General features: G+C 39.6%; 1 protein-coding gene across 1 annotated transcript in view; it reads right to left on the reverse strand.

Moving 5' to 3' along the window:
* Window positions 1–10,947: 10,947 nt before the first annotated feature.
* ZPR1 (ZPR1 zinc finger) overlaps window positions 10,948–20,492 on the reverse strand; it is a 67,493-nt gene continuing 57,948 nt past the window's right edge. Inside the window, exons 11-14 of the mRNA XM_078681864.1 lie at window positions 15,669–15,779; window positions 14,772–14,861; window positions 13,673–13,738; window positions 10,948–13,202 (exon numbers count right to left, since the gene is read on the reverse strand). Of these exons, the coding sequence (XP_078537990.1) occupies window positions 13,065–13,202; window positions 13,673–13,738; window positions 14,772–14,861; window positions 15,669–15,779 (405 nt within the window). The 3' untranslated portion in view covers window positions 10,948–13,064. The remainder of the gene's footprint in view (window positions 13,203–13,672; window positions 13,739–14,771; window positions 14,862–15,668; window positions 15,780–20,492) is intronic.

Here is a 20,492-nt window from a genome sequence, read left to right on the forward strand (position 1 = left end):
GACGCTACCGAAGCCTTCGATTTCCTTGAATGGGACTAGGTGCAGGCTATTATCTGCAGGATCGGATTCCTGTGTACATTTCTGTCCTGGAACAAGTTACTCTATTCCAAACTCATAGTTAAGGTGAGCATTAAAGGAGCAGTCTCCTTCCTTTCGCAATGAGAGTACCAGACAGGGTTGCCAGCTTTAGCCACAAATTTTTGCCCTGGCGGTTGAAACCCTGACCGCCAAGTTGCAACAGCATTATTGGGATTTTGCATTGTGATACCCCAGCTGGCATCTACTAATTTCTCTATATGCAGACAATATTACAATGCATCTTTGGGACCCCCAGTTGAGCCTGAATGATGTATTGTGGGAGTCCGTTAAATTTGGAAGGTTGTCGGGAATTCACATTGACCTGAAAAAATCACATCTCTTTTCTCTTCCACAGGTCAACACGCCCTTTATCCCAGCCTCCCATTGCAGTGGTGCGCAGTGGGCTTAAAAAGCTGGGTATAAAGGGATTTAGAGATGGAGAGGAGGTGATCTGCTCCAATTTTGGAGATGCACTCGATACAATCATTGACCAAATCACATGATGGATCTCACTTCCATTGTCATTTGCAGGACCCATAGCATTAATAAAGATGGTACTCCTACCTGAGCTACTGTACCTCTTTCTGAACATCTCCAGCCCTATCATTCTTCCGAACACTGAAGTCTCAGATGACATGACTAGCCTGGGTGGAGAAACAGCCCTGCATTAACTCGGATATCCTCACATTACCATTCCAGGAAGAGGGGGCAGGGGGTCGATGCACCGGACATGGGTCTTTATTATCTATGTGCTCAACCTCACCATGCTATTCACTAATATGGCTCCACCCCTTTTCTCCCCCATCTGGCTATTGAACAAGGCTATATGGTACCCATCCCCTAGAGTCCTTCACTGGCATCCTTTTGGCTAGCCCCTCAACTACTTTATCCAGGGCTGCATGCACAACTGCAGCCTGACAGACTATGCCATAAAGTGGGAAAGGGCATTGTTTATTAATCTCTACCCCCTTTGGAATATCTCCCCCTGTTGCGGGTCACACATGAATCCTCAAGCAGACTATCAACTCAAAAAAAGAGGACTAACTCATTTGGGTGATTCGAAGTGTGACTATCTACTCCGTACGCAAGCAGACTGTATATAGGAGCTGAACAGGCTTTCCACTGTATGTATTGATGTACTTCAGGCTGAAATGTAATTCTAAAGCAGCCATCCTAGTTTTCACAGCTCTACCTCCTAACACTGCTCAACGTGTTGCAGGCCATGAGCACCAAGCACATGGTTTTGATGAAGCGAGACACAGAAGATTTTGTGTGTACCTCATTCAGATCAATCTACTCCATAATAAAGTAATATATTAATTTTGATTGCTGTGTATTAACACAAATATTACATGTGGGAAATGCTTTGCACTAACAGGTTTAAATAACATTAATTGGTGATGTAAAACGCATGTTTAATCTATTTTGTGCATTTAGGTGGTGTAAAATGCATGTCTGTGTCATAATGTGCATTGTGTATTTGCATGTTGCTTTAATGGCTTGCAGTGTGATGCTTTTCTGCTAGGTAACAGTTTTAAAGGGTAAATATTAGCGTTGGGGGGACAGAAAACACATTTTATGTATTCACATTTTCTTTTTCTGTTTATCGTAGTTTTGGTGGGTTGCCAATTCCAAAATTGCTTCGCTTTTCCCGGTTCTGCGCAGTAGAAAGGCTTACATCATTTTGCTGAGAGAAAGCTCGTTTAGTCTCTGCCGTCACTGAAAAACATTTTGAAGCTTTAGCTAACTATGATTCGAGGACACTTGATATGAACGTTGGTGAAGTGGCTGCAGGCCAATGTGATAACTACGAGAACAGTTGAATGTCTGCCAAGGACAAAAGTATAACGCCTTTTCAAAAATGACCACATGGAAACAGCTGAATCACTGAAAAAGAACATTTAAACAAAAAGGCCTAATGTCGAACAGGAACGGTCACGTTTATTTATCAGTTTGCAAACAAAGTTATTCACGTACATCCGGGAAGTTTGAGAAATGTATGAATAGTCTAATTCGTATCTGTCCGTTTTTAATCAGCAAGTTATTCATGGACATCCTGAAAATTAACAAATACATTGTGGATTAACGAACATCCTGGAAGCTAATAATTGCAATGTCATGACCAATCAGAGAATCGAAACCGGAAAGTGTTGAAACATTTGAGAGTAGTGGGCCAGAAAATTCAGTATAAATATTAGAGCAAAATTGGGGTTTATTGTAATTGGAGCTGAATGCAGAGAGAGAGAGATGCTTTTTGCACTGCAGCTGTTTGCAGAGATGCTGGGAGCCTGAAACTATGCCAGACTGCCTGCTGATAACCCCTGTAGGTTGGAGATTTCGTTGCGGGATACCAAGCCTGGGTGAGAGACTGCGTCCGAGGAGACTTGGGTTAACGAGTATAGCTTTGGGGTTTAGTGCTGGGTAGGCAGGTTTTAGTGTAAAAATCTTTAGAATGAAATGCATGTTTTAACTATGGTTTCTCTGATCTTTTCATGCAGAATTTCACTTTCAGCTGCATTGACCAAGGTTTGATGTTTTATTTTAGAGAATAATGAAATTAATGTGAACTTGAATTTTCTCTTTATGATTAAACAGTTTTACTTGATTTATTGCCTGAAAAAATAGCAATGCTCAGTGAGAATTAACAATGATAGAATAAATGCTTATTTTCTTTTATGCAAATTAATTACATAAAAACTTTTGAATAAAAATTAAATAAATGAAGAAGCCAGAGATGGTCTTTGAATTCTTCCTACGCCTAATTTTCATTCTAGCAGATCCATTGCCACTATGGTGGTGTGTCTGAATAATTAAATGTCTGAATAAAACCATGGTAAAGTGTAAATAATCTGCAGGTGTAAATAAGTAGTTTAATAGGTTTAGACGCTCCACCAAATGCAACAGCGTTTCTCTAGTCTGATTCACCAGAGCCTTGAAGCCAAGTGTAAGTGAACAGGGTAAATGCGCAGTGTTATGGGCCCCACTGATGCATGAATTGCGTGTTTTTAAGTTTCAGGGAAATGGTGAGTATGGATTAGAAATGATTTCTGGAGCAGTATATTACTTGGTAGCAGAGGATGGTTACTAAGGAAATTAGCTAGGGTTATGGTAAAGTACTATATAGAATCTGATGTACAGAATTATGACTAACATCTATTAAGTTTGTATTACGTTAGATGTAGTCCTGGAAAGGCTTCATAGAGTAGGGTGAAGCCAGTGCCTCCGTCTGCAGGTGGAGGAAGTGTGGCAAGGTAGTCGCACAGTGAATTAGTCTGTTTCAAAAAAGGGGTATTGTCAAATACCGCGGTGGTATCGGCGTATATCACTGTTTAGGGACCTTAGGCGTGAAAGGATAAATGTATAGTGAGGACAGTCTATGAAATTTCAGCCTTCAAGTATAGGGGTCATTCCGTGCTTCCCGACTAAAACTTACTGCTGGGAGAGTAATAGGTCTTAACCCGAGCTTGATTGAAGGGTAAAGGGAGTGGCTTCTCACTTGTACTAACAATAGAGGAATTCTGTGGTGGGTTAGTGGACATGCTGCCTACTGGTAACACAGGGTTTATGCATATGTGAATAGGGTTTTCCGTATGAACGTGTGTAAATGATATTGCAATACACGTTCAAGCGAAACTCTGGAACTGTCTCTGAGGGGCTGAAAAATCTCTGTATGGGCTTTCCTAGAGAAGCAAGATCGTTATTGCCGGATAGAAGGGTAAAGCCAGTAGTGTTGCTTTATCGGCAAGTCTAAAAATTCTGAGGAGATAAGCGTCGTCTACTCCGGTTACAGAATACTTGTGCGATTGACAATTCTATCACTTTATTAGCGAAACAGATCAGTGGATTTGTTTTGTGTAAGTTACTAACTGATTTTGTAAAATATCTTGTAAATACGGCTTCTTGAAAAATCCTTGTAAGGGAAGGGTTAATCGGCGCTGCAGAAGCCGGAGCGCTGGTGACGTCAAAAGTGTCGCGAAGGGATTGGTCCTCGTGACCAAGTCAGAGTAGGAGCTGATAGGTTCATCACGAAAAAGCAGCAAAGCGATTGGTTAAGCACTTAGAAAAACGTATCGCGTTCTAATTGGTACGATAGTGTGAACCGCGCTGCTATAGGTTGGTGTACGGAACAGCAAACCGAAGAGTGCGCGATCTTTTGAAAGACAGGAAATTAACGCAAAAATGTATTATATTGGTAAAGAGAGGAAAGTTTCACTGTTTGGAAAGGTAAAAAGATTGTTTGTGAAAGACAAGCCTGTAGAAAAACCGCAATTTAGATTTGAGTTTTCCCTGGGAACGCCTGTATCTTACATGCTAGGAAAGTATGGCCTTCACACTTGTGTGTCGATCGAGAATTGGGAGCAATATACGAAAGGTGATGGTGAGCTTGCATTTCCTCAAGAAGGTTCCTTTAACAGAGGTTTTGCGAAATTTGAGAGAAACAATGATCAAACTTAGGCCTACACCTAGATTTATGCAATTTGAAGCATTAATGGATTGGGAAGATGAGGCATATGAGAAAGCAAAACACAGATCAGAAAAAGGTTATGATTTTAGTTTGATTAAATATCAGAATAAGAATATCGAGGATAACATATGTAGATGGGAACAGGTAGATGTACCAAAAGATTTGTTTTCTGTCAGGAGTATGGGAGGATTTACAGGAGATAAAGGAAGAGAAGCATGTTCAAATTTTAGACTGTAGATACAGAGACACAAAAGATTAATTGTTAGATGATATTCTGGATAACAGATCACCTCCATATCAAGGGGAGTCTGTAACAGTGGTGCCAAAGGTACCGCGAGCAGAAATTACAAAAGTTTTCCAAACTGTTCCAGTTCCCATAGGGATTAATGCAATAAATAGACAGGAACCTGTACAAATTAATAATACAGTAACAAAAGCAAGAACTACTTCCAATGAGTAGTTGGCAAGAAAGACAAGTGATAAATAGGTCAAATAATAAAGAAGAAGAAAATGAATTAGCAGTCAAAACACGAGAATTGTCTGGAAGATTAAAAGAAATGCCTATGAATATCAAAGCTTTAACAGTCCCAATGAATATAGATTCTGAAATTTGTTTGCAAAAGTGAGGTAGAGAAAGAACATTCACTGATCATAGCGTTCAATGAGGTAAAACAAGATCTTAAAAGAGAGTTATTATCTGAAAGTGTCAGGAATAAACTGCCTAGTGTGTATGAATTAGATAAAATGACAGGTCTGACAAAAGCTCTGACTTACGCGAATGGAACGGAGATACTAGCTGAAAAACAGACTGGATGGTTGCAGGGAGCGAAACCTAGAGAAAGAGTAAATGAAGTCTCTTTGGGTCTGACAAATGAGGAGTTGAGAGAGTGGGTACAAAGTGGCTATAGAAAAGATGCAGAATGCCAACAGATAGATATTGCAGAATTAAAGGTAGACATGGAGGAATCACATTCTGTAAAGGTAAGTATGAACAGATTAAAATGTCACCAGGATAAAGAGATACTCCTTATGAGTAAAAGCAATGCCTTGAAAAGTAAGGATTTGCAGGAAAAACTGGAAGAAGTTGGCAGCAAGACAGGAGTAGAAATTTCCAAATGTAGAGATTTGCAAAAACCATGTAGATCAAATTTTACAGAGAAGGGCATAGAAAATGTAAAAGCAGGAAGAAAAGCTAAAATTAAAGAATTGCTGAGAAAAAGAAAAAGTTGAAAAATGGAGAAGCAGGTGGAGAAAGAATAAAAGAAAAAATAGCTGATCGGGATCATTAGCAGTTCCTGCTGCTCACAAATGTGAAACTGACTGCATTATCAGAGGGAATTGGTTTGCAGATGAATTTGCAAAATATTGCACAAAACAAGATTGTTCTTTGAATCAGACATGGGTGAAGAAAGACACTTTTTTCCAATATCACATGCTTACTAACACAGCAGAAACATGGGAAGAAGTGAGGAAAGTGCAGGATCAGGCAAGTCATAACATGGGTAAGAGATGGTTGTACACAAAAAGAAGAAAATTATTTTTGGGCCTACCAAGATGAAAGAGCTGTTATGCCCAACAGTATGTTTGCCCATTTTGCACACATGTATCATGGACAGGCACACATAGATAGGGAAACTGATCTTGACAACAACGTTATCAGTCCGATTTGTGAATTACTGAGCACTAAAGAGGAACTGTATTGTGCCTATTATCCAGAAGCTTCTGGAATTGTTGAACAGGTGATTGACACAATGAAAATAAAATTAGCAAAAATGTGTGATTCCACTGTCTTGAATTGGCTAGATGTTTTGCCCCTAGTTCTAGTGACCATGAGAAATACAAATGATAGAAGGACACATTTAAATCTGTACAAGGTACTAATGGGACAGGGAATGAGAAAAGCACATATACCTGATCAGCAAGACAGGTCACTGAGAAATAGAGTGGAGATTTTGGATACATGTTCAGAATCAGGTGCTAAGCAACCAGAAGCTGGTAACACAAGAGAAACGGACTGTAAAACTGGTGATTTAAGACCAACAGACTGTGACAGTGTACAAAATGGTGCAAGACTTAATGATTTTTCACCTGACAAAGATTTAGAAAGTACTACAGGACTAAGACAACAGACACAGAGACCAAATCTGAAGTACAAGTCACTGAAATGGACATATATGGCACTTCCTGATATACAAGAGGAAGCGGATAGCCTGGGAGTGACTGTACGAGAGGTGGTCAAGGAAGAAGAAAATTCAGAAATACTGAGAGTTATCTTATCTGACACTAGAGGAGGCAAGGATGATCAGGAAAATCCAAACAAAGAGTGTGAACCTATAGATAGGGATGATTTACACATGAATTCAGGGATTACTTGAGGTGACCATAACAGTGTTATAGAAAATAACTGGGTTTTGGCATACATGATGAAAACGATTTTTGATTAACAATTTCCAAGTAGTTAAAATAAAAGAAGGGGCAAAGTATTGAAAGTCATTCAAGTGTGGAAACACTCTTAGGACAGACAGTACATATTTAGTAGATTAGATTTATAGGATAACTTAGATACCATAGTAAATATAATATGTTTTGCTTTAGGTATAAGATGTGTTTATGTTGTATCATTTTTTTTCTCTAACGAGACTGTTAACAATGTACCAATAGTTGCCACCAGTAGATTGAATTGCACTTCATAAGGATAAGTAAATTTTTGATTTAGAACTAGAGATAACATTTTTGTCGAGAACAAGGGAAATGAGAAAGAATTTGCTGAATTAACAAAAATTATTGAGAAGTGTCTGATCGAATAAAATTTAGTGGAAAATATGGGTGGTTTTGGATTTTTGGTGATGATTTACAAATCGTTCAAGGTATTTAGGATTTGTAATCATCAAAGAAAGGAATTGATTAAGCGAGATACAGAAGATTTTGTGTGTACCTCATTCAGATCAATCACCTCCATAATAAAGTAATATATTAATTTTGATTGCTGTGTATTAACCAAAACACAAACATTACATGTGGGAAATGCTTTGCACTAACAGGTTTAAATAACATTAATTGGTGATGTAAAACGCATGTTTAATCTATTTTGTGCATTTAGGTGGTGTAAAATGCATGTCTGTGTCATAATGTGCATTGTGTATTTGCATGTTGCTTTCTGCTTTATTTTAATGGCTTGCAGTGTGATGCTTTTCTGCTAGGTAACAGTTTTAAAGGGTAAATATTAGCATTAGTGGTTGGGGGTTGCCAATTCCAAAATGGCTTCGCTTTTCCCGGTTCTGTGCTGTAGAAAGGCTTACATCATTTTGCTGAGAGAAAACTCGTTTATTCTCTGTCTTCACTGAAAAACATTTTGACGCTTCAGCTAACTATGATTCGAGGACACTTGATATGAACGTTGGTGAAGTGGCTGCGGGCCAATGTGATAACTACGAGAACAGTTGAATGTCTGCCATGGACAAAAGTATAACGCCTTTTCAAAAATGACCACATGGAAACAGCTGAATCACTGATAAAGAACATTTAAACAAAAAGGCCTAATGTCGAACAGGAACTGTCACGTTTATTTATCAGTTTGCAAACAAAGTTATTCACGTACATCCTGGAAGTTTGAGAAATGTATGAATAGTCGAATTCGTATCGGTCAGTTTTTAATCAGCAAGTTATTCATGGACATCCTGAAAATGAACAAATACATTGTGGATTAACGAACTTCCTGGACGCTAATAATTGCAATGTCATGACCAATCAGAGAATCGAAACCGGAAAGTGTTGAAACATTTGAGAGTAGTGGCCCAGAAAATTCAGTATAAATATTAGAGCAAAATTGGGGTTTATTGTCATTGGAGCTGAATGCAGAGAGAGAGATGCTTTTTGCACTGCAGCTGTTTGCAGAGATGCTGGGAGCCTGAAACTGTGCCAGACTGCTTGCTGATAACCCCTGTAGGTTGGAGATTACGTTGCGGGATACCAAGCCTGGGTGAGAGACTGCGTCCGAAGAGACTTGGGTTAGTGAGTATAGCTTTGGGGTTTAGTGCTGGGTAGGCAGGTTTTAGTGTAAAAATCTTTAGAATGAAATGCATGTTTTAACTATGGATTCTCTGATCTTTTCATGCAGAATTTCACTTTCAGTTGCATTGACCAAGGTTTGATGTTTTATTTTAGAGAATAATGAAATTAATGTGAACTTGAATTTTCTCTTTATGATTAAACAGTTTTACTTGATTTATTGCCTGAATAAATAGCAATGCTCAGTGAGAATTAACAATGATAGAATAAATGCTTATTTTCTTTTATGCAAATTAATAAAAATTAAATAAATGAAGAACCCAGAGCTGGTCTTTGAATTCTTCCTACGCCTAATTTTCATTCTAGCAGATCCATTGCCACTATGGTGGTGTGTCTGAATAATTAAATGTCTGAATAAAACCATGGTAAAGTGTAAATAATCTGCAGGTGTAAATAATAAATAGTTTAATAGGTTTAGACACTCCACCAAATGCAACAGCATTTCTCCAGTGTGATTCACCATTGCCTTGAAGCCAAGTGTAAGTGAACAGGGTAAATGCGCAGTGTTATGGGCCCCACTGATGCATGAATTGCGTGTTTTTAGGTTTCAGGGAAATGGGGAGTATGGATTAGAAATGATTTGTGGAGCCACGCTGGAGCAGTTTCCTTTCTCTGTCGCTCTAAGAAGGCTAATTACCCAGGCCCCAGGGTATGGCTCCTCAGAGCTGGAAAGAAGAATTGTTAGCTGCCCTCTGATGAAAAACGGCATTCAGACAGGTCAGATATCTTCCAGTAGGAGACTCAGGATCATCCACTGCAAGTTCCTTCAGAAGACATACAGTACCCCTGTCAAACGGCTCAGGTTCGATCTTAGATCGGATGATCGATGTGCCATGGGTGGGCAGATTTCTTTTTTACACTTGGCATGGTCCTGTGGGCTGGTGCATTCTTACTGGCTAGAGATGCAAGCTGCCCTCTCCATCATAATAGAAGGGGTGCTGCGGACTCCTCTAATGGGTCTCCTACGGCATGTTAAAAACTTGTCTGCCTCCTATAGGTGATGTGTTACACTGGCACTGCTGCTTCACAAAAGACGGGTCGCCTGTTGCTGGGGACGAGGATAGGCACCTAAGATCAAGGACTGGATCACAGATCTAATATACTGTAACAAACAGTTAACATGTTATGCTGAACTCCTACCTATCCCCTCGAGACCCAGGGATATCTGGCACCCCATTCACAACTATCTTCAGTGGAGGTGAACTGATCCCGTTTAGAATGTACAACCTGCCTCCGGGGAGTCTTCTGATATTAAATTGAGACGCATCTGAGCGCAAGTACCCTTTGCCATAATAGACAACAGTTAAACAGCAGCCTGCTACCTGGACTATTGCCTCAATGAGATGGTTATTTCCTTTTATGCCTGCCATTACTATCTACATGGTGCTGGTTAGAGGAGGGAACGGCATTGCATGGATATACCATTGTACACGGGGATGAAGGACAGCTACACTTTACATATGATATATTTAGGTTGCAGCCGTGTTTTTCTGTTTTGACCCATTCCAATACAATCCAAGACACAAAAAAAGTGTGGTAGACAAAGGAACGCTGCTCAGGATGAGATTCGACCTAGGACAAGAAGGGCACCTATTAGGCAGTATGACAATGTTTGGTAACAACAGCCAATAACTTTGTTCATTGGAAAGTTTCCATATTTTGTTTTTTTCATGCCACTGTTTGTTACACACATATGGTTCCTTTGGTTTATGTTGTGTTCCCCCTTCTTATACCCCATTACACCCCGACTTACTCAGCTTACATTTCAGGTTTAGAAAGGTTAGAAAGAAGGGATATGTGTTGTCAGGTTCCTTGTTTTGCCTTGTGCAGTTTCTTTAAGTAACCTCTTTGTATAATGGGCTTCATAGTTCCTGGGAACTCTTGGTCAATTGGTGTCTGCAGGCTAGTATGGAACTTCTAGTCTGCTGTGGTCAGGGTTAAATATGTATAGAATATTTTAAACTTAATCGGGGATAGGCAACAGACCTGGAGCTCTGTTCAACTCAAGATCTACAGTACCCCTAACATTTAGCAATTAAAAGAATCAGGAAGAGTTATAAGTGAAAGGAAGCCACAGTTGCCCTGTTCCCAGCATTGTGTCAAAACACTCTCGCCTCATTTGCCTTTTTAGTCTGACATACATAGTTAATACAATAACATATTGCTTCTAAAGCTGAGGAAAATAGAACATAAAAAAAAGGCTATTGATTTTTTTTAACCAAATACTGTGTTATGGCCATTCCGTCCCACATCCATGCATCTTTACTCTCTACCAAACCATCACTCTCACGCCCGCACCCCTGTGAGAAGAAATATAAAATCCACAACACGTATCATCCTGAACTTAAAATATTTTATTTAATTCAACCTAACTCAAACAGTTGTGTTAAACAAAAGTAAAAGATGTCTTGGAGATGGATGTTAAAACACTTGCCGGTTCTCACCATCTTCCAATATTTCGACACTACTTTGATAACTGCTTTGGCCAATTTAAGCATTCAAAGTAAAGAAAATTCAATGATGCCTCTCTCAATTTATCTGTTTCTGCTCGCTCTAGCAAAGTAAACTCTTTGGACAGTATATGTCTACTGGTTTTGTCTCATTTGCATTTTTCTAAATCATGTTTTTTGGGAAATAAGAGAGGACGGAGGATCCTTTTTAATAGAGTTGGGCTAATTCTTAAAAGTATTCCACTTGTCTAAACGCCCACATGTATTGGTAGTCCCAAAATACAGTCCGAGAGCAATGGGCGAGCGGAGGTGGAAGAGAGAATTACTCTACAATATCTCACTTCCTGTGTTGGAGAATCCAGGAGAAACTAGGAGGAATTAAACAGCCTATTCTTTTCAATTGAAGCAAAAAATGCATTGCATTTACTGTATGATAACACATTAATCATTGTGCTTCCTTCTAACAAAAGCCAAAACTTTAGTGTGAATATTTCTGTTGCAATTTAAATGTAATATGGTAACTATCCCCCAAACACCTGGACAAGTGTAGAGACAGTAAAGTCCGTCAGCATGGATTTTGCATAGATTAAACTTGAAAACCATCTACAACTAAGTAAGAGACGTCATTCCTGGTGGGCAAATACAGACATTTAATTATAAGTGCTTTGAGAAGTAGGGCCGGTCTTCAAGATTCTATTTGATGTGGTTTTGTGAGAATTTCACTTTTTTCTTTTTCGTCATCCAAGCGAATACAGATTGACGGCACATCAGATCACAAAGGCTTTTTGAACAGCAGACCGTAGGTTTTCCAGATACCTACTCAACAGCATGTGTTCAGCTTAAGTGTCGTTAAAAATCATGCCTTGGTTTTAGTTAGAACAAGAGAAATGCAGGGAATCGTGAAACACGTAGTGGAAGGAAGGTCTCAAGAGCATAGAAGCGTCACCACTTAAACTCACTCATTTTCTGCAAAGTTCCTCATTATTTTGAAGTAAATTAAAAACCAACTGCCATTTTGCTATTGCTTGTGCTGTTCTGCTGACCCCAGAGGCACTTCAGCAAACCACGGCAATGTTGTCTATTTTAGATAACCAACAATATTGTGGAGAAAATAGCCGAAAAGGCAAGTAAAAAGGCTGAACTGAAAGTTGCAGAAAAGGCAAGTGAAAAGGCTGAACTAAAAGTTGCAGACACAGATTCACAAACCCAGGTGCTGAATCAAAAGCACATCAAAACGACCCTTCCAATTTCAGATATAGCTTAGCTGCAAGAGGCTTACTGGACCTCTCCTGTATTGTATTCGGCACAACAGATGTATTTATACATTAGAAATACAGTTAAGGAAAAGAAAACGCTGATAAAAATATGGCACACAAATATAACTTTTCAGAGCAGTGGTGAAAATAACAAAAGCAAAACTTTAGGTTCTGAACCTTCTAGCGATCAATAGCGGCTGGCTGACATGAAACATGCCATTATCTCCAATTTTTTTCTATTGCCCACCTCTGATGGGAGAGCATTTGCATCTTCTCTAGGACTGTCTAGAAACTCTTTAAAATCATATAAACTGCATCCACATTAGAATTCTCACTCAAAATCCTTAGTGCTTGATCCTTGTATTGGAGCAAATTATGTAACAAGCCCAATAGAACTTTCCATGACTCCACGAGAAGCCATTACAGAAAGCAAGGTTGGTAAGAGAATAAGATCCTGGAATTTTGACTAGAATTTATATTTGCATTACATTCTTGGTATCCCTTGGATTATTCGCCTTCTTTTTAATGCCAGTACATGGTTCTTTTCGTCCAGAAACACCTTTTCAATGTTTCAAGTGAACAGAGACAGAATAGTCTCCCAACTGAAGAAACTTTGCTCCTCGAGATGTCCAGCCGAGTTAGAAAGGCGGCCTATGACATGGGCTTTTCTAACATCCAAAACGAAAAGGTCAATATCTTTCACCCAAGTAAAATGCTTAAGATTATTAAGTGATGAACGAGCCACTGCTACCGGCTGCTGGACTCTGCTTCGACTTCATACCCCTCGGTCTTCATGTCGTTCAAGCCTAGCTCCTCATTCTGCTCGAACGAGCGCTCATAATGCTCCACCTTCATTTCTGGGTCCTCCTCAGGGGCATAAACATTCTGCAACCACAACATATGAAGTTAGCAAAAATTTTCAAAAAACAGCATTATAATCTTGAAGATGCAACTTGAAGAAGAAGACGAGTGCTCCCCGAAAATGTTTATTAAAACAATGAACTGCTGAAAACCTATAACTCCGTTCTAAAGTGGGCTTACTTGTTGCATGGAGTGGGTGTGAGTTTGTGTCTGGAAGATGGCGATGTCTAACAAATTTGAAATAACTGGTAAGCATGAACCAGCTTGCGCTATGCACATTAGAGCCCAATCACCTCAAATCTTGTGCAATGAATGCAAATGGGAAAAGGCTTTCCTTGGCACTTTTAACGTGTTGGTTTAACGAACACTAGCATTTCCTCAGCACCCAGCCTGCTTTGTGCAGCTGCAGCACCTTGTACAGTGTTCCATAATATCTGAAAAACCTGGCTACTTGGGTGAAACAGACACAGAGATTGCTTTTTGATTAGACTTACCTGAAGGTAACTGTTCCCCGCCAGGTCATCAAGCACCAAGTGAACTTCCATCTTCCCCTCTATGATCTGCAATTGGAAAAAACAAAGAGAGCAGGTCACGCTTGGGTTTACGAACGTTGCAGGCTGGTGCTTCTAAGTGCAGTGCAGACTGGTGCACAGTGAATGCCCCCTGACAACACTGCCAGCCATGCTTTTACACTCACCCTTCTATAGTCCATCATGAAAGGAGGACATCCCATACAACACACTAGACTATGAGAAAGGTTTAAAATAATCACCTACAGAAAAAGCACTATGCAAGGTCAGTAGTTATAAATTCTACCCGTTTGCAATAATATGCAACAGTACGAAACCAAGGGCTCTTGACGAGTCACACGAAGATGCTAAAGGGCACTGTGAACAGCGGAAGCAAGACCATCAGTGGATGCCCACATTACCACGTGTCAACCAGAGGAGACATAACTACATTGCTTGCATTTCATAAATAACTGCAAACGTTTGCGAACAGGACTGCCAGGGTATAAAATACCAGATAACTGTTGTGGTGCACCTGTCAGAGGCAAGACCTACTATTAGGTGGAACAGTGGGAGGGTTGGCGTTTGGATTACCCGGAGCTACTCTTGAAAAGAATCACAAACTCACCCTACATGAAAAACACCCAACCGCCACACATTCCAAATACCTCCCACCCAAGCCTTTCAGAAACCACATATAACCTGTGCACAAAAACCAAAAAAACACTAAATAGAAAAAGAAATCACAAAATTAAGATAGTTGACATTCTGTATGTATTATAGTGCAATCTAAGTATTTCTGATATCTTAATACTATACATAGTTGTATGCTTAATTGTATTGATAAGCCATCCAAGTCTTTCTAAACGCATTAGGAATTTGTCTAACTGTGGCACCTGCAGTGTTGTAGCATCAGGGACGTCTTTCAATGCTTTGATGACCGACGCACAAGGAGTGGTACCCACTACCCTTTTTTTTATATACATGAACACATCTTTGAAATAATAGCGGACAAAACCAGGGAGAGACCACCAATGGACACAAGATGTTTCCTTAAAAAAATACAGTAAAATACGATGCAAACCTGGTCAAGCTTCCTTCCAAATTCTTGTATTTTTTCTGCTCTGCCTGGGATGGAGCTGTCTCCCACTGTGAAGGGGTTTTTCACCACAATCTATAAAACAGGAAGAGAAATGATCAGTTATGTGGATGATTTCTACATCGTTAACATGGTGTTACAAAAAAGTATATTTATTCAGAAAAAATTGGTTCAACAATTAAGGTATTGAACTTCTAAAGCGCGAACTAAGCCCAAGGGCGTCAAGGTCTGAAACAAGCTTAGTGGCAGCTAAGGTCGGCAGTTCAAAGAACGAATAAAGACTCTTGCTGTCATCTAGTTAGCATAGAGATTTTCAGTGAAACGGGGTTAGTTCAAAGTGTGGCATGGTGCATAGTTTCAAACAGTATTTCTAAACACGCAGTACAGAGAAATTCTGTGGCGAATAGAATGGGTAAAGCATGGGCAAAAAAACACTAAAAGATAAATGGGTGTGCTAGAAATTAAGTGTCCCCCCCACTACCCCCACTCGCCTTGAGACCCTTACGGAGATAGTTGCGCTTTACAAGACAATTGAATGAATAAGAAGTGGCAGGATGGCTCTCAAGCTGTAAATAAGTGCAGTTTTATGATCGAAAGATTTCACAAAGTGCCGAAATGACTCCACAGTGGAGAATAGCTAGTTGCCCTTACAATTTGGGGATATATTCAATCTTATGCTTACAATCACTTACAATCAATGGGTAGAAATGTGCAAGGCTGCATACTATTTCAGCTATGGAAAGGAGGGCTACTGCGAACACTCTGAAGCTCCTCTGCTCAGCCACACAAGTAGAAGTGAGAAAATATTGTTCCTGGTTCAGAGAATCATTGCACAATATGCATGTTTCAGGCACTAGAAAGTATAAACAGATGCTCCCTTACCAGGTCTCGGATATCTTTCAGTAGCCCTTCCACAGTGGTGAACTTCCCGCCAAGAGCACCCATGCCCAGCTCGAACTCCAGCTCTGGAATGTAGATGTTGCATGTCTCCGACTGTTAGGAGCAAAAGTACAAACATCAGAGACATTTTTAAAGCAGCAGTGACTCATAGTAGGATCTAGAGTTGGGCCGTATAGCACAAAGATGAAATAACCAACGCATGTTTGATCCGTTGAAGACAACAAAAAGCACTTTGAGCCAACACATATTGACTAAGAGGAAACATCAGTCTTACAGCTGTGGTTTGTAGCAAAGCGAATGTACGTGGGCTTTTAAATATAGGAGGAACAAAACATGAGAATCTATAAGGCCACAGACAAACCCATATTTTTACTCTCAAGTCCACACCGGAAACACTATTTTCTTTGGAGCAGTCTTTCAATATCTTATTTTAAAGCACAATATTTTAGTGTCAAGTCAAACCACTGTATTCGATTAATTAAAATCATAAAAGTACACATAAATCACACAGCATAAAATACATTTAGCACAGTAGACAACATTAAAATCACAATAAGACTAATGTAATTCAAATTCATACCCCTTAAAAAAGAAATACCATGCAATTTGATACAAAGAAAATTTCATGACACTATCATAGTTGGGCATCTTAACTTTCTTGACCTTACAGCTGCTACAAAATAACTCGCAATATTAAAAATATTCCATGGGGAATCCAATAATTGCAAGTACATTAAGGCAGGTTTAACCTGTAAGAACCCTTTGCCTCTTAAAAGTGGAATTATGAACTTTTCCCTAATATCAAAATAATGGCCACAGAAAAATATAAAATGAGTGGTATCTTGAATGGCTATTTTAGTGAATTTGGGAGAAAACAACTCAAATCTATACTGTAGGGAAAAAGCTAGTGCTAACCACTCAGAAAATGGATATGCAAAAAATATAAGGTTGTAAATAACATCTTTTTGTAGGGCAAAGTCAAGAAGAATTCAGCCCAGGTATGCAATATCTTGGTACGAAACATTACACATTTTAGATGCAAAGTAAATCCACAGCTGTATCAAGCTCCTAAAGTAAAGAACGTGATTCCTAACCCTAAAGAAATTAATGTAATGGGGTCTTTTTCCAGTCTGTAGAGCTAAAACCTCAGCATCCTGGGTCCAAAGCCAGTGTCTGCTGGTAGTTCAATAAAGACATACCACCGCAGACAGATAGCAAGGTCTCTGCTGTGACGCAGAATAGTAACAGAGAAAGGCATGCTCGTGATTTGCTCTTGTCCATGTTCACCTCAACAAATCAATAACAGTAATTAACCAACAGAATTCATGCAGACTTTTGACTGAAATACTTTTGTTTTGAGGAAGATGGTTGGCAGCTGAATAAAGATAACTTCTTGCAACCCTTACGAATAAATGGAACCGCTTGCTAAGTTTAAATCTTACGGCACAGGAAAAGCAATTCTTTTCAAGAACATCCGATGCCAGGCATTTTTGTGTGCCTCCTACTCAACGAATTGAAGATTAGAAGACATTTCCTACTGATATGCCGACAGCCTTGCCCTTCAACCTGGTGCTAATGTATTTTCATACAGCATCAGTTGCCCTTTCATTCAACTTGTTTGCACTATACGTTCACATGCAGCTGGAGACGTTCCCAGCCAGAATGACTTTACATGCAGGCAATTCCTTCAGCACAAACTATAGAAAAAGCAGTGACAGTAGACATTTTCTTGATAGTATTCACAAGATACACTGAAAGGCGCACACAATTTTCCTTTCTCAAGTCTTGCCTTGCGCCTGCTAAGGCGGAACCTATGCACACGAATAGTACATTTATGCCTCAGCACCCTTTTACCATTCTTATTTAGCAAGCCTTTCCTTATGCATGCTTTAGGCCCATATACAGGAAGGCCTTGCAGTTAAATATAGAACAATGGGCCATACATTTATGAAAGTGTAAACTGGCACTTTGTTTGATGCTCTTTCTTCTTTTGTAAAAAATCTGCTTTTGAGGTCATGTTCACTGAGGGACATTCATTGGTGGCAGCGCTCTCACGCATTTCACCTTTAGAGGTTAGATATGCATTTAACCTAAATGTTAATGTTCTTTTCTATGCAAAAATTACTTTGCAATATAAATGAACTGATTTGTTTTCAATGAAGGAAAAATTAACAATGAATTGAGTAATATGCTAGATCAATTTTTTTTTCTGCGATATATATATATATATATATATAAAAAAAATCAGACACAAACCAGATGCTAAAAAGAACGCCCTTCCTGGCGGATCAAGGCTCATAAGCAGGTGTCTCACCGATATATTCCAAACATATTCCAAACAGAAAACACCCCTGGATAAAGGAAGCCCACCAAACAGTAAGTAGCATCAAAAATTCTCTCATTAGCAGAGAGTGTTGTACATCACGCGTTTCGACCCTCCTTGGTCTTAATCATATGCATCATGTGATGTGATCAGTTGTTCTCCCCATTTAAATCCAAAACCTTAGACATTGAAAGTAGACTACAGATGATTTTATCACATTCTCAGTCTTGTCACGCTGTAGTAGCATGTAATTTTGGGTACCATGGTCATTAGTAAAGAGACTCAGTTGGTATATTCCAAAAATACAACTGACCACATCACATGATGTGTATGATTAAGACCCGGGAGGGTCGAAATGCGTGAGGCACAGACTCTCTGCAAATGAAAAAGAGGTTTTTATGCTAGTTACCGGCTGGTGGGCTCGCTTTATCCCCGGATGCAGGGGTGTTTGGAATGAATATATGCATCATATTTAAGGCTCCCTGTTTTCCGTTTTTACAGATATTTACAGATAAATACAGATAGAAAATCATTTATTTTCCCGTCTGTATTTAAGTGTGGATAAAAACGGAAAGTGGGTTGTTTTTGAGTGATTCTGAATGCTGTCAATAATGACCGCCAGGGCAAAAACTGTGCAGATTGACAGGCAAGGGAATTAAAAAATGAAGAAACTTTAGTAGAGCGCCGTAAACAGCAGTAGATTTTCACAACATTGATACTAAAATGTGCAGTTTTCCTATAAGTGAGTATTTTATCATCTGAGTGTGTATATATCTTTGAAACCTGTCAGGCGTTAAGGCACAAGTGTATATTAACTGATTAAATAGATGCAGAAATATACACATTTCAGGTTCTTTTTTTCCACAAAACCTAAAATAAATATGAATAAATACAGGTACAATTAGCAAAAATAAATATGGATGAATACAGGCGGAAATGACAATATAAATACCATAAAACCGGGAGCCCTAATCATATTTAGCACACAGTGCTCAAGCTGCAGGAGAATGAAACTTAAAAAAAACCGAGGCCGTTGTGCTTTTGGAGTTCGGCGATGTGGGAAAACATCATCAAATGTTGGCTCTCTAACTAGGCCACTTGGGACTGTACATTTAAAACCTCGATAGACAGGAGACATGAACAAAGTTCAAATAACATAAGACGCTGGTCTAGGATTGCACACCTTGACTAATGAGAAGAGTACTCGGGGAAGAGAGTGTCTGTGGATCAAGGGAATTCTTTGCAGTATTACATTTTTTAATAAGACTGGTTCAATTCATTAGGGTGGGATTGGGGGGGGGGGGGAAGGGAGTGTTTGAAACGGTGGGATTGAGATAGCACTGATCCTACATTAACAACTTGTTTTTATATATTGCATAACGCCATCCAGTCCCAGTCCGTCTTTGCATTAGGGCACTTGTAGTATTGCGCTGATCTCACAATTAGAAATGAAGGTCTACATGTATCAGAACGTAAGAAAATTAACAGGACTGTTACAATATGGTGGAATATGTCAACCGCAGCTTGCTAGATTACTGTAACAGCGATGTAACAGTGATAGCCATCACAGAATGCTGGGGTGTGGTCTGGGGAGTTGACAGTTGGTGGAAAGCAGGCGAGGGAGCTTCAAACATGTAGCTGGCTCTTGAATTAAAGTAATGATACCAAAAGAGAGCGGTTCTTGGAGTTGCATCGATTTGGTGACATGCGACTGTCCTCCGACCAGTTACAGTTAAAGTGAAGGTGAACCCAAATGAGAAATTTGACCCAGCCTCTGAAGGATAAACTGCTGTAAGTAAAGGTATTTGTGCAGCGACCAGCAATTGGTGAGTGATCTGCCTGAGGGAACTGGCGATCAAGAGCAGGGAGCAGAGCTGCCAGCGCGTCATGGGAAATGGGACTGTAAACTCGATTTAGTTAAAGGGAGTGGGAGGCTGCAGCCAACAAACATGGCGTCGTTCATTAACATTCGGCACGAGACTGTACAGCCCCATGCAGCGTGCATACACCGTGTGCACCTTGCAGACCTGCACCGCATCAGCCACTAGGACCCTCTCTCTTTGATACCATGTATAAAGCCATGCATCAAAGACGTGTGAACCTGGTACTGTTCCAGCGCATCCACACTGCATGGCAGTTGATTCTTGCCACAGCAATATTTCAATCCGGACGCCAATTTCCAAAGTGTTTAGTACAGTCTGCTGATTGCCACAGCTCCTTTTTGAATTCTTTGACCACGATCATTGGTCAAAAAGAAAACTAACTTAATGATTTGTTAAGACTTTCTTCCTGTCACCCAATTGGTAGAACAAGGGGATTTTGAAGGAGATCATTTTAAGCTGGGATACTGTATCAACAAGTTAAATTCCTTCTTGCCTCTTGAAGGGCTTATATTATAGCTGAATACAGTATATGCTGGTCAGTCAGTCACAAACAAAGGAACAGGACCACATTTGATATATATAGAAAAGACAGTAACACAG

This window comes from Lissotriton helveticus, chromosome 3_1 (genome assembly GCF_964261635.1).
Source record: "Lissotriton helveticus chromosome 3_1, aLisHel1.1, whole genome shotgun sequence".
Taxonomy (NCBI): domain Eukaryota; kingdom Metazoa; phylum Chordata; class Amphibia; order Caudata; family Salamandridae; genus Lissotriton; species Lissotriton helveticus.